This window comes from Muscardinus avellanarius (assembly GCF_963383645.1).
Source record: "Muscardinus avellanarius genome assembly, chromosome: 9".
Taxonomy (NCBI): Eukaryota; Metazoa; Chordata; class Mammalia; order Rodentia; family Gliridae; genus Muscardinus; species Muscardinus avellanarius.
Window position 1 is genome coordinate 39,557,476 of NC_137795.1, and position 15,795 is coordinate 39,573,270.

A 15,795-nucleotide genomic window follows, 5' to 3' on the forward strand; every position below is an offset into this window, starting at 1 on the left:
GAGCCTTCACTATCTTTTCCTATGTGCAGTGCCAGGAAAAAGGAAGTCTAAAGCAGAAGATATGGAAGACAAAAAAGAAAAAAGAAAACTCGGCACATCATGATCATTACTTGAGTGTTGGCTTTCCTCCTCTATCCACCTGCTCTTACTTTTCTGAATCTTCCAGTAGTTGTGTTGTATATTCTGTCAAGAGTATATCATTGTATTTCCTGGGAAATGCAGAATGTAATGTGTTTACTTTGTCTTAACCAGATCCCATGAGTTAGAGTTAAGAACTCTGAATCCTTGTCTTTTGTCACACTGTTCTTCCAATGGACTCTTGACTCAAACCCCCCACCTCTCAGACTTAAAGGAGTAAAAGAATCTTTTCTGTGATCGCTTCTGAAATTTAAACATGCCTCTGGCCATGGTTCCACTCTCTCAATTAATAGGATCACTGTTTACTCAGTTTAGAGACTTTGATGCTATTCTTGACTCTTCTTAACCTCCCTCAAGTAGTTGCTTATGTGGTTCTGTTGATTCTATTTCCTAAACATCCCACAAAAACATTTCCTTTTCATTGTTCCCGTTTTTACTGCCTTGGTTAGCCCTTCATCATTCTTTCCTGGACTGCCTCTTCTTTGTCTCCAGAGTTATTCTCTAGAGCAGGGCTCAGCAAATTGCACCGTGCAGGACAGCCACATGTTTTTATGAAGAAAGTTTTATTGGACCTTGGACATGACACTTATTTATGCATTTTCTATGGCTCCTTTTGTGTTATAGTGTCATAACTGAGTAGATGAGATGCAGACCACATGGCTCACAGCCTCGTTATTTACTGTCTGAGCCTTTAAGAAAAAAGTCCTAACCCCTTCTCTAGATACAAATTTGTTGCCTGCTTATGTATTCTACGAAGTACAGTTCAAATTCACTATCAAAGGCCCATCATAATTGAACCAACATCTGTTTATTTAGCCCAACCCTCCCACTTGTACCACATACCTTCTCATCCTTTGGGACCAACTCATTTATCATCTTCTTGATGTCTTTCCCCTCCTGGAGTTCTTTTATTTTCGTCACCAAATCCATGCCCTCATCTTCACCCATGGGATAAGCTGATCTTTCTATCTCTCTTCACATTTCCATTAAAGCATATTGCAGTGTTTTGATTATTGGTTGTATATTATATAAGATACGTACGTGTGTGTGTGTGTGTGTGTGTGTGTGTGTGTGTAGGTAGGTGGATAGACTGTTATACAAATACATGATAATCCAGTTAAAGGTTGAGTTTTCTGAGGATAGAGATGATATTTCCTTGTCCTTAGTCGTCTCACTTCTTAAAATAGTGCTCTGCAATGTGAGATTTAAATAAACGAATCACTAATGAATGCCCTCATTAATTAAATTTTAACACCTGGTAGAGAGGGTTTTTTTTTTCAATATTTATTAGCCCTGAATCACTAAGGAAACAACATAGTAGACTTGTTTTAAAGTCCATAAAATAAGAAATGAGAAGGAACTCAGGACAGCTATTTCAGATAGATAGCAGATATATTTTGGATCTCTGAAGCAAAGTCCAAATTTGTCTGATAGTTCAGAAATGGGCAAGGCTTTTTTTTCTTCAGTTCATTTACTGAATTTGCAGTTTTATGTTTCCCAAAGTCATAAGTAATAAGTACTTTACCGAAATAACATTTTATTCATCTCTCTTATGTTCTCATTTTTGTGTGTCCTTGGAGAAAGTGAAATTGATGGGAAAAATTTTCTCTTTGCTCAAACAATTTAACCCTTTTCTGGTCTTTTGTGAAACCGCCTTTCATTCATAATGCTTCCCCACTCCCCTGTGTTGCTTCGTGTGTGTGTGTGTGTCTGTGTGTCTGTGTGTCTGTGTGTCTGTGTGTGTCTGTGTGTGTTTGAATGTGTGTTTGTGTGTGTTACTAGGGACTGAACAAGGGCATTGTACCTCTGAGCTACATCCCTAACCCTTTTTTATCTTTTGTTTTGAAATAAGGTCTTACTAGGTTGCTAAGAGTCTTGTTAAATTTCTGAGGCTGGCCTTGAACCTTTGATCCTCCTGACTCATCTTCCTAAATACTGGGATTAAAGGCCTGTGCCACCACACTCAGCTCTGTGTTACTTCTTTTTACATATTTTGATCCTTACTCTATAGTTATCAAAATATTAAAACGGCCTATATTTAATTATACAGTGATGGCTTTTGTTTAAAATTATCCACACTTCTTAAAAGATTAACTGTTGGAAATTCTTCCTTCTTGTTTTATGTTTATTCTTCTACATCTCCTAAAGATCATCTAAATGTGTAGAAAAATAAACATAAAACAGTGCAATAAAACATTTATAGTTTATCAGTTTGTTCAAAATCAGCCATATTTGTATATTATATTGTTCATACCTCAAAGGTGTATATGCTTTCATTTAATAAAAACGTTTTACCCCATTAAGATGTATGACTACAATACACCAATAAAAAAAATTTTTAGATGTTCTATAGCTTACAGTTTCTCTCAGATATGTATCATCATTTCCCCAAATCACAGTCTGAAACAGCTGTAATTTGTCTTCACACTCTTCCATACCTCCCTCTTCAGTCATTTGTCAGCTTCCCGTTGCAACCTGCCAATCTCAGCTCTTCTAGACTTTCCAAGGGCAATTCACCCGCCCCTGACACTCCAACCATCCCTGGACGGTCCAAGGGCAATCATATATGGGAAAGAAATTTAGGGCCTGGAAACCTTTATTGTTCTTTTTAAAAATTATAACAAAATATGCATATCAAAAATTTGCCATCTTTACCATTTTTAAGTGTGCAGTTCAGTGGCATTAAGTGCATTCACATTGAGCAGTCCTCACTACCATCTATGTCCAGAGCTTTATTCACGAACTGAAACTCTGCCCACTGAACACTACCCATTTCTCCTATCCCCAGAAACCACTATTCTATTCTGTCTCCGTGAATTTGACCGTGTGTGTGTGTGTGTGTGTGTGTGTGTGTGTGTGCGCGCGCGCGCGCGTGCACGCATGAACATGCTAGAGAATGAAGCCAGGAACATTCTACCTCTGAGCTACAATCTCCAGCCTTATTTTAAATTTTCATTTGGAGATTGGAGACAGGGTCTTGTCAAGTTCCTGAGGCTGGCTTCAAGCCTGAAATCCTCCTGTCTCAGCCCCCTGAGTACTGGGATTACAGGTGTTTGCCACCATGCCTAGTTATTTATTTCTTTTCTAAATTTTGAAACAGGGTCTCACTAAATTTCTGAGGTTCTTGCTAAGTTACTGAGACTGGCCTGGAACTTGTGATTCTCCTGTTTCAGCCCCCTAAGTACTGGGATTACAGGCAGGCGCCACTATACCTGGTTCTTGAATTTGACCTCTGTCCCTGTGGACAGCTGTATAAAGGGCGTCCCTCTTAATCCTGTGAAGTGCTCAGTCTCTAGGGTATTTTCTGAGTGCTCAGGTGCTGGGGGAAACACAAGAGAAATGTAAGAGACAAAGAAGACAACTCCTGAAGTAGATCATTAAAACAAAGTAGGAGCTACTCTGCAGCTGAGGAGGAAAGGTTGAGGCTGTGAGGTTATTTTGTGTACATCAGCGTGTTCTATGGGAGAACCACCATTTGTGTATCAAAGAGTACACAAAAGAACAAAAGTACACATGGGTTTTCTTAGATAGTTAGCATTTTTTATAAAGATAGAGACAAAATTAAATATCAGGAACTCCTCAGGAGATCTCAGAGAAAACTGGAAGGCTATTCAAAATATAGAATTCTGAAGATCTGCCTATTGTAATTCTTATATAGTCAGAGCAGTCTTCCATGGCAACCTACATTACGGTGCTTCAGCTGTTTCTGCACCCACTAGTTAGTGACGCCCTTCAGTGGAGACTCTCTGTGTAGCTCATGTTCAGTTTCTGTGAGAAGGTCAGCATTACTCATGTAGCAGGAGGCATCCCTGTGCCTATTGGACAGCTTTCTGGTACCCAGCTGCCCCTGAACTGGATACATCTTACTTCATACCTCAAGAGCTGATAATGGGATCCAGGAGCTCCAGCTATGAGTGCTAGACACCCAGCAGCTACTGAGGCGTCTAAAAAAATAGTGGCTAGCTCCTCGCCGAAGCTACGTGGAGGGATGATGGAGTGGAGAGGTTGGTAGTGGACCAATAGATTCTGAGCAATTGTCTCTGAGGCCTGCATTTATTGTTGTAGCTGCATTTATTGAGAGTCATTGACTGGTTTTAATCAGAAGAGCAATATGATCTTTTGTATTGAAAGAAGATCAAATTGGTAAAATTGTACAAAATGAAGGGAGGAGATAAGAAATCTGGCAGTTTATAAAAACTGTTGCTAAAAAAAGTCGAAGCCAGGAGATTGATTGAGCTCACCAATGCTCACTGAAGGGAAAAAGGCCAGAGCCCATGTCTTATGGTATTTCTGTATCAGAATAAAGTGATAGTGACCCAGGCTTTTCTATTCTTTTCTTTTTTTCTTCTTGGGGATTGAACACAGGGGCATTATACCCCTGAGCTACACACCCAGCCCTATTTTTTATTCTTTATTTTGAAACAGGATCTCACAGAGTTGCAAAGGGCCTCACTAAGTAGCTAAGGCTGTCTGCGAGCCACGATCCTCCTGTCTCAGCCTCCCGAATGCTGGAATTACAAGTGTGCGCCACCACACTCAGCTGTAGGCTTTTCCTATTACACTGTGTTTTATTTAGAGAAGTAGCCAAATCATCATTTTAGAATTTAGCACATTGCTTTACAACTTGATGCGTGCCGCAAGACAAATAAATGAAGAAAAAGATTTGCCATGCATTGATATTGTGTCAAGATGGCTATTACGTCTTTTGAAAGACATGTGAGTGGTTAAATGGATTAATAACACAGGGGTTTGTCACATTAATCAGTTTAGAAAATGAATTGCTTATTACAGTGTTAGAAGAAAAAATTATTATAATCTCTCATCAATGACAATGAATTCTGGCTTCTATTCTTGATCTGTTTGACCATACTTGTGGGTTAGGAAAAGAAGAGGCCTGCTCACAGAATGGCCAAGTATTCTAATAAAATATTATTTCTGTTAACTAAACGTAAGTCCACAGGCCACCATTTCCATGCATGTGTATATAAAAAATTACTCTCTTGTTTCTACAGGAAGTCCAACTGCACCAAACATGTAATGATTTCAGTAGCCTTTCTTGAAATTTATGGGGCCAATCGGGAGAATTATATCATACAACCTACAACTAGAGTCTCTATCCCCCTCTGTCTTACATGCATGTGCGCATGCGCGCGCACACACACACACACACACACACACACACTCCGCATTCAACAGTTGCACCCTCTCTAATCCCTGCTCTGCCACTAGATTATCTTTTTTCTTTTGTCTTCATTCAGCTTCTCACTGTTTTCTTTGCTCTTTCTAAATTCTGATAATACACAGACTTCCTCCTTCCCTTAATACCAGTTTCCATTTTTCAACCCTTTATTATTCAGAAAAATGTAGGTACTATTTGTTTGTTTGTTTGTTTCCTAAGCATGACCTTTTGAAAGTCTCCTGGTCCTCAAGGGACTTATGAGTTGTCCTACCAAACAAAGGTAGGTCCCCCGCCTCTATCTTTGAACCAGCTGCAACAAGGCATCCTTAAACATGTGTATTATGTCCATATCATATGGATGTTGGGGATGGGGAACAAACACATACACATAAAGAGAGAGACACAGAGGCTACGAGCTAGTGAAAGACTGAACATAGATCTCTGACAATTCCACCATCCAGGGAAAGTCACCATTCGTTAACCTGATGTTGTATATATTCTGGACATTTTCTACTGTATCATGGAACTTAGGAAACGGTCTTTCTCCAATGTGGCAGACACTGGCTCTGTTTAAAGGGGAATAGTTTGGGCTCCCATCTCAGTCCCTGCCTTCCCACTTGACTCACAGAGGCTGCGTACACACTCCTGTTGTATGATGAGCTGCTGGAATGGTCCGATCGGCCCCTGCGGGAGTTCCTGACCTACCCCATGCAGACCGAATGGCAGCGCAAAGAGCACTTGCACCTCACCATCATCCAGAACTTTGACCGCGGCAAAGTAAGTGCCCCACTCACCCCACGCCTCTCCCCAGGTGACCGTGCTGGTGGCCCTCTTCCTGTTATTGCTGTTATACTAATGCTCACCTACTCGAGCAGGAATCCTCATGCTTTGATGTGCATTCAAAACACCCAGGAGTGAGAGTCATGTGTTTTTTCTCATATGTGGAAGCTAGCGAGGAATCGGGGTACTAGAGGGATTTCAGATAATGGAGGAAAAAATCCAGTGGAGCTAGAGAGGTGGTCTAGGGGAGGAGGGGGGAGAGGGAGAATTAATGAAAAAATTATTCCCATTGACATTTTGTATATATGTGAGAAACCAAGGTCAATCTTAATATCATGTATGGGGAAGGGGGTAGTGGGGAGGGAGCCAAGGTAAAGCCCACCAAGTGCTGTGTACATGTATGTCACCATTACTGTGAACTACATAATGAAGTGAGACTGTACTTCAGAAATAGGAGCATTTTTAAAAACCCCACAATCCCATCATTGTAAAAAAGAAGAAAGAAAAAGAAAGAAAGACCTAGGAGTTTGTTGCAATACAGATCCCCAGGCTCCACTCCTAGACATTCTGATTAGAGGGTTGGGAAAAATGACTTGGAGGAGTCTACTAGGAAATGAACTCAGGGGCCTTCTACCTCCAAGCCCTTGCCCCCTCCCCCCTTTTTTATTTTGAAACAGGGTTTCACTACGTTGACGAGGAGCTCACTAAATTGCTGAGGCTGGCCTTGAACCTGCAACCCTACTGTCTCAACCTCCAAACCACTGGGATGACAGACATGTGATGGAAATCTTATTTTTAAAGAGAACTCTAAGAGACTCTCATATGCTTGAACTTTGTATTACACTTTGATAAAACACTAATCTTGAGGTTTTGACACCCGGTCTTCGTTCTAGCTACTATAACAAAATACACAGAGTGCAATAAGTAGCTTACAAACAGCAGAAATTTATTTGTCAGTGTTCTGGAAACTAAGAAGTCCAAGACCAGGGCCTGAGCAGATTCGGTGTCTGTTGAGGGGCTGCTTCCTCATAAATGGTGGCCTTTTCCCTGTATCCTCACATGTTAAAAAGAGCCTGCTAGCTCAGGAAGCTCTTTTATCATGGCACTAAGGCCATTTATGGGGACTCCACCTTGCTGACCTCTCAAAAGCCCTACCTCCCAGTATCATGGTGGCAGCTAGGATTTCAACAGACGAATCTTGGGTGACACAAACATCCAGACCATAGCACTCAGCTACTTTATGCTCTTGAAACACCATTATCACCCTGGTTGTACTTCCCCAAATTGCTATGCACTCAATTCTAGTCCACATTTTTAAAGATAAAACTAGATTTGTTAAAGAAGTTTGTGGTATCTCTTAATATACTTAGAGCTGGCTGAAGTGTTCAAAAAAACCTTACTGCCTCTGATGTATAATTACTATACACTCACGTATAAAACAATTTTTTAAAAAGCCTTATTGGCACCAGGCATGGTGATACATGTCTGTAATCCCAGTACTTGGGAGGCTTGAGAGGAGGATCTCAGGTTCAAGAACAGTCTCTGCAGTGTCACCCCTCTCTACTTCCTCTCCTCTTTCTTCCTTCCTTCCTTTCTTTCTTTCTTTCTTTCTTTCTTTCTTTCTTTCTTTCTTTCTTTCTTTCTTTTTCTTATTTATTTTCAGTACTGAGGATGGAGCCCAGGGGCATTCTGTCTCTGAGCTACACCCCCAGCCCTATTTTTTAGTCTTTTTTTAATTTTTGAAATAGGGTCTCACTGAGTTGTGAAGGACTGTACTAAATAGCTGATGCTATCCTTGAACTGCAATCCTCCAGTCTCAGCTTCCCCAACTGCTGGAATTACAAGTGTGCGCCGCCACGCCCGGCTTCTTCCTCTCCTTTTTTAGGGCTTGCAGTGCAAATCTCTTTTTAAAACAAGTGTCTAAGAGCCGGGTGTGGTGGCGCATGCTTGTAATCCCCGCGCTTGGGAGGCTGAGACAGGAGGATCGCGCAGGTTCGAAGCCAGCCTTTGCTGGCTTAAGAGACCCTGTTTCCAAATAAAATATAAAATATTTTGGGAGTGTAGCCTGGAGGTAGAAGGCCCCTGGGTTCCATCCCCAGTACCACAAAAAATTTTAAAAAAATAAAATAAAATAATAAAACAAGTGTCTATCTGACCACCATTGTTTATTTTATTTGAACCCTTGGATGCTTTGGTGGATTGTCAGGCTTAAATATTTCTTCCAAATTGCAAAGGTTAAACAGAAAACTAAAATACAACCAGTGGCTATCTTTCTTTTACAAAACATAATTGCGTATGCCTAAATTTGATGCAAGGAAATTGCTTCTTTCATATCCTCCTCTATTAGTTAACTACACTGGCAAAGCATTGTGTTAATAGCAGAAGAAATGTCTTTGTACCCTGCTGCTATAAAATTTCCACCTGTACAATATGCTCTTATAAAATCTTTGATTTCAGCTGGGCATGGCAGTGCACGCTTGTAATCCCAACATTCAGGAGGCTGAGACCAGAGGATCGTGGTTTGCAGACAGCCTCAGCTACTTAGTGAGGCCCTCTGCAACTCAGTGAGACCCTATTTCAAATTAAAGAATAAAAAATAGGGCAGGGGTGTAGCTCGGAGATTGAATTCCTCTAGGTTCCATCCTCAGACCCAAAAAAAAATAAAAAATAAAAAATAAAATCTCTGATTTTATATGTTGGCCCATCACCAGGAATTTGTTCTAGATCAGGTTTGCAAACCATGACCACACTTCACATAGTGTGTTCTATATAGCCTACAAGTGACAAACAGACTTTACATTGGTAAATGGTTGAAAGATAGCAAAACAATAATATTTTCTGGCATATTAAATTCACTTGTTCTGGTTCTTACTGGAATATAGCCATACTTTCTCCTATCTCTGGTTGTTTTCATGCTTTTTGCAGGTGAGTTGTGATAAAAACTGTATGGACCTCAAACCCCAAAATATTGACAGCCTGGCCCTTTACAGTTTGCTGATACCTATACTAGATGAAATAGTTTTGCATTTTTGCTAAAAGTATAACCAGCTGGTTTAGACCCTCACTATTTCCAAGTGCAAATTAGCCAGGCAAGGAATCCAGGGCACCAGCCATGGATAATTGGGCCTTTGGGGTCAGGGTTACTTCCCTCCCCAGAGCTGAGGGCCTGTGTGCATTCATCTACTTAACCACTGTGGGACTGCGTCACTTTGAGAGGATGATTCCAAAACAATATCAGAAAACACTCTTTCTGCATCATGTGTTAACTGCTGTTGTGGTAGATTATCATTTCCAACTTTCTAAAGATTTTTTGATAATCTACACCATAATTGTCTAGCGTTTTCATGTTTCAAATTGAAGTAGTACTATTCAAGGTATTTTATAAAGAGTAAGGCTTGCTGATCGGCGAGCAGTTGTGTTCTGACCTTTGAGTAGAAGATTACATTTATATCATTCATTTGTCCACAGTGTTGGGAGAATGGCATTATCTTATGCCGGAAGATTGCAGAGCAGTATGAGAGTTATTACGACTACAGGAACCTGAGCAAGATGAGGGTAAGGTACCTGGGTGCCTCGTGATCAAGCCGCAGCATTCCTTCTTCATTAACTTTCCAGTGTGGTCTTATGAAATCAACTCTGTGAAATCTTGATAGGCCTTGCAGAAACCTTTTTTAAGATAAAGATTTTTCTCTGAAGTGTACTCGGCTATTTAGACAGAGAAATAGCAAATTGATCTGTGTGTAATGTTTTGATTAATACACAAAAAGTGAGCCCTTGATCTATGTCTAAGACACATCTGAAATACACAATCTAATCCAGGATTAATATTGCATGTTTATTATGGAAAATCTCCACACCGTTTGAAAGCTTCCAAATTGTATACAAATCTCTGTAACAAGATACCCTTCCTAAGTATGGAATCTGCAAAGCAGAGTAGTTCAAATGGCCAGTGGCCCATTTTTAAATAAGGTGGGGCCAAATTCTGTCTTAACTGTCTTTAGCTTCAGGAATGTGTTTTTGCTGAACCTAAACCAAGGTTCTAATACCCAAAAGCTCAAGGAGTTTCAAAAATCTGTGTTTCGGAACCAGTTGTTATATTACCTCATTTGTTTTTAGGTTCAAACAAGTCCTTCTTGTCCTCCAATGCCTCATTTTTGGGCACCATGAACATTTGTGTCACGTTGTACCACGCAAGATCCTGATGAGTTTTGAAGTTCTTTGGGGTTTCTAAAATAGAATCATCAGCTCATATATATTAAAACAATTATGATGTTGCCTTTTAATTTCACGGTAGCCATTGAAGAGATGATGACATAAGCCCTTAGCAGCTTGCAAAATCGCCGACAGCACAAGTGACTCCCTCACCTGGCAGGCAGTGGGTCTGTACTTTGGGCATCGTTCTTCACGTCAGCAGTTCATGGATATTTCCCCTAACATGAAAATCAAAAAGAAAAAAATCTTGTTTAACTTCAGTTTATCACACTGACTCTGGCAGGCAGCACAGTTTCATATAAAAGCCTCTCTTTTTTTTTTTTTTTTTTTTTCACTTGGCATCCTGTCCCTGTAACAGAAGCGAGGTTACAGTGTTTACCCGTGAGAGCCCTAGGGGGCCATAGACACTCAGATTTTTATAAACCCAAAGCATTAGACTTCATACCAACTGCTCTTTGGGGTGTTGTTACTGGAGGGTGGGGGGAGTCTTCAAGTGTAATATTAGTCTTTCTCTGGAAACCCTGGGGATGATAGTAAGCTGGAAGGGAAACCCTAAGCTTTATATGCTTCCTAGTCTCAGCCTTGCCAAAGACACACTTATGAGCTTCGAGCCCCGGTGCACCGGCACTATGGGTCTCCTTTGGTCTGGTTGATTGCTTTACTCCTGCCCTAACTATGCAAGATTACACCTTCCAAACCTCCCGCCAAATTACCTTATATAAGTAGAGACAAAGCCACAGGTGAGTATCTCTTGCACAAAAATTCTCTAGAAAGGCTTTGCTTCTAATTCTACATGTTAATTTCTACTGAATTTTGATTAAAGTATGTCCTCAATAGACTGTGTGCAGGTAAGTAATTGGTTCCAGTGATAGCATATACATACACAATTAAGCAGGGGTCAGCAAAGGACAGCCTGTGGGCCTGGCAGAGCTGAGTAGCTGTAACCGAGAACAAACACATGGCCTGTAAGACCGAAAGTATTTGCTCTCCAGGTATTTTGGGAGAAGTTTGCTGATCCTTACTTTAAAGGGAGCTGGGCCTTCTTTTCTTCAAAGTGAATTAAAATGAAGTTTGCTATATAGAAAAAAAAATATCCTCTTCTACTAACTGGTGGGGCTCTGGTACTTTTTTAGATGATGGAAGCCTCTTTGTATGACAAAATCATGGACCAGCAGCGTCTGGAGCCAGAGTTCTTCAGAGTTGGGTTTTATGGGAAAAAATTTCCATTTTTCCTAAGAGTAAGTAATGTAGTATTTAATTTGCTTTCATCCTTATACAGCTATGCCACTCAAAGAATAATCACGAAGTATTAATGATACTTTATGACAGCTAATGAGACAGAAAATAAAATCAGGAGAATTTTTAATAGTTTACAAATACCATGTTAACCTAAAAATGCCTCATTTTGAACAATTTGCCAAGAATCAATGATTGTTCCCAATAATTTGTCACCTTCTAAGTTTATTTTCAGAGAATCTTTGGTAATGTTGGTTTCTCTTTGATAACATTCACAGATGGATATTCACAGACTTCCAGTTTGCAGTTCCCTTACAGTTGACAGTGGGGGGGGGGCACTGCGGGGCTGGGTGGCCATTTCCTTGGGGTTGGCAGTAAAGGAGGGACACACTGCGGGAATACGTGTGGCACACTGGAAAACAGTGCAGTTTCACTGCATATAGAAACCCCCAGAACCACGTGAAGAGTGCTGTGTCCCCACCCTCACCTTAATATGGGGACTGAATCCAGGGCCTCCAACATGCTGGGCAAATGCTCTGCCACTGTGATATAGCTCTAGACCTTCTAATTTTTTATTTTCAAACAGTGTCTTGCTGAGTTACCTAGGCTGTGTTTGGCTTTGTTGATGACTTTGTGAAAGGCAAATGTCACCCAGCAAAGAGATCCAATTTAATGCTAGTATAAACTATTTCTGCAAAAGGGAAATTTCCAAATGTTCTGAGGTACCTACTAGGTAAAAAAAAATATTCAGCTCCATCTCTCCATTTTTCACTTTCTTTCAAGTAGTATTTTTATGCTTGAGAATATTAACACTTCACTATATGGCATCTTTTTTTTTTTTTTTTTTTTTGGTGGTACGGGGTTCCTGGAAGCCCTTCTACTTCTGGGCTACACTCCCAGACCTAATACATACATATATATATATTTTTTTTTTTTTTTCTTTTAACAGGGTCTCTTAAGCCAGCGCGGCTGGCTTTGAGCCTGCGCGATCCTCCTGTCTCTGCCTCCCAAGTGTGGGGATTACAAGCATGTGCCACCACACCCGGCTAGGGCATCTTTTTTATATTAAAAATGTTGGTTGATAGCTGTGCATGGTGGCACATACTTTCAATCCCAGTACTTGGGAGGCTGAGACAGGAGGATCACAGGCTTGAAGCCAGCCTGAGCTACTTAGCGAGGCCCTCCACAATTTAGTGAGACCCTGTTTCCAAATAAAAATTAAAATAGGGCTGGGGGGTATAGCTCAGACGTAGATTGCCCCTGCATTCAATTCCCAGTACCACACACTCACACACACAAAAATATTGGTTAAAAGAAGAAATTTGTTTGCCCACGCAACTAAGGAGATAACTGGTAAAACTGAGTCAGTTTACTACAACTTTAAGTCTCAGTATGCAGATATTTTAGTATTTGGATTTATCTAAATCCTTCCTTCACTTTCGGTACCTATGAATACAGATAAGATGAGTGTACTTGTAGAAAGGAGAGGAAAAAGATTTTACTTTATTTTTTGTTTAATTGTCTTAACTTACCTGCCTTTCAGAATGAAAGATAAATTGTATAGATAGATAAGTAGATCCCAAGATATCCAAATACCATAGGTAATGATATATTTTATTTGTTTTATTTTATTTTATTTTGCAGTACTAGGGATGGAACCCAGGGCCATTCTACCTCCAAGCTATACCCCCAGTCCTATTTTCTATTCTTTATTTTGAAACAGGTTCTTACTGAGTTGCAAAAGGCCTCACTAAGTAGCTGAGGCTGTCCTAAAACCACGATCTTCCTGTCTCAGCCTCCCAAATGCTGGGATTACAAGTGTGCGCCACCACGTCCAGTTGGTAAAAATATATTTTAGAATCACATAGAGAAGACAATCAAATTATAGTTTTTTTTAATTTATTAAAATGATTGTGAAAGTAGGTGCCTCGCAGACATAATGGGAAATCCTATTGCATTAAAAGAGAATCCAGACACATACCTTTAATCAGTACCTGGAAGGCTGAAACAGGAGGATCACAAGTTCAAAACAAGTGCACATTGACTTAGTGAGACCTTGTTTTAAAATAAAAAAAAATAAAAACATATGGGGGGGCATCTACCTCAGTGGTAGAATGCCTCTGGGTTCAATTCCCAGTTGAGAGAGAGAGAGAGAGAGAGAGAGAGAGAGAGAGAGAGAGAGAGAGAGAGAGAGAGAGAAAGGTTATATATGGTCTCAAAGCTAACTCTGCATATGGGTAGGCTTGCTTAAAGATGGGAAACGCTTGATTCCAGATTAAAAAAACATGACAAATTCAGATAACTTGCTAAATTTAAAAGACTTAAGCTAGTCCCAGACTGTTATCAGCAATCCTGAGGGTGCCCACAGGGCATGCACTTGGGTCCAGGTGGAGTCATAGACATTCTAGAGCTGTGAGCAGTAAAAAAGAGAGACCCTGCAGGAAGAGGAGGGAAGGAGGTATAGGATCCAGGTATAATTCTGCTGCGGGAGATCCCCTTTGTCTGTTGACTCATCATTGTGCAATGTGAATTATTGCATTTTCTCTCAGCTCATACCCAAGGTTGGCTAATGCACTTTGCACAGTAGATATGTTGTTTAGAGACCATATTTTTAGCACCTCACAATTTTTCTATTTGTTAATTTATTTTTGCCATACTGAGTATTGAACCCACAATGCTCTACTCCTGAGCTACATCCCAATCCTTTTTAAATTTTGCAACAGGGTCTCACTAATTTGCCTAGACTAGCCTCAAACTTGTGATTCTTTTGCCTCAGCTTTCTGAATCATTGGAATTACAGGCATACACCATCATACCTGGCTACCTACAAACTTTAATTTCTGTCAGATATCAAAAGGGAAAAAAAAAACATTTAGTTGGAAGAAAATGTTGTAATATGCTACTTATGATATATTATGTGCTTGGCAATATTAACATATCTATCTCTATACCAAACCATTCATATAATTTTAATATCTTTATGGAAAAGGGATCCATGGAAGCAAAAGTGCATAGGGCCCACAAGAAACATAATGTAGCCCTAACATATGCTGATTTGGCTAGCAGTCCTAGTGAGGTACTCTAGACATTTATTATGTGCAGCTACTATAAATTAAAAATATAAAGCTCAAAGAAATCAGAAAGAATTGAGGAGCCATAATTATAAAGGGAGTTTAGCAAATTGGAACAGTCCATTGGCTAATAGAATAGGTTTGTATAAAAGTCAATTTGAATAAATATCATCAGTCTTCTTTTTGTGTGTGTGTGGTACTGGGGATTGAACCCAGGGACATTCTACCTTCGAGCGACACCCCAGCCCTATTTTTTTATTCATTATTTTGAAACAGGGTCTCACTGAATTGCAAAGGACCTCACTAAGTAGCTGAGGCTTGTCTTTTAAAAACATAATTGGAATTCACTTCAAAATCAAAGAGAAGGGTCACCCTCTATTGGTTTCTACAGAGCACTGCAGTCTTCAGAATCCTAGGGCCCGACGTTTTTTTCAGAAAATCAGATTCTATTCTGGTTTTTTTCTCTTTAAAAATAAATATCACATTAAATTTTTCTTTCACTGTTTGATCAATTTCAAGATAAATTTTAAAAAACTCAAATAAATTAATACATTTGTGCAACTGTATAATTTAAGTAGCTTTTTCTCCCATTCAGAGATAGTGGGTTCTTTAAAGAGTATTGACATACTAGTATGACCCAGCAGGTGTACTGCTAGGTATTTACTGAAAACAAGCTTTCACACAAAGACCTGACCTCTGCATTCATGGCAGCATTATTTATAATATCCCAAAATAGAATGAGTTCAAATGTCTATTAATTGATGGATGGATAAACAAAATGTAGTGTGTCTATACAGTGGGCTAGCTACTTAACAACCCAAAGCTAATGAAGTACAGATACATGCCACAGATGAACTTTGAAAATGCTATTAAATGAAGGTCCTCATTCACAAAATGCCACATTGTATAATTCCATAATAGATAAATCTATAGATAAAGAAGGTTGTATAGGGCTTTCATGGGCATAGAGTTTCTTTTTGACTTAACGAAAATATTCAGAAATTAGATTGTGCTGATGGTTGTGCAACTCTGAATATACTAAAAATCCACTGATTGCATGCTTTAAAAAGGTGAATTTTAGAGTGGTAGGTGATTTTTATCTCAATAAAGCTGTGATTTTGTAAAGCAAAATACTAATTGAGGGAAATGCTAATTCCTTTTTATTTCTGAAAGACAAAC

At 39.6% G+C, this 15,795-nt stretch overlaps 1 protein-coding gene across 2 annotated transcripts in view; it reads left to right on the top strand.

Annotated features, from left to right (window-relative positions):
* Window positions 1-15,795, top strand: part of DOCK4 (dedicator of cytokinesis 4) — a gene marked incomplete at both ends in the record, with an annotated part of 525,693 nt that overhangs the window by 473,790 nt on the left and 36,108 nt on the right. For both annotated transcript variants that reach the window (XM_080701145.1, XM_080701146.1), the window contains 3 exons: window positions 5,946-6,094; window positions 9,566-9,652; window positions 11,443-11,547. In XM_080701145.1, coding sequence (XP_080557271.1) covers window positions 5,946-6,094; window positions 9,566-9,652; window positions 11,443-11,547 — 341 coding nt within the window. The remainder of the gene's footprint in view (window positions 1-5,945; window positions 6,095-9,565; window positions 9,653-11,442; window positions 11,548-15,795) is intronic.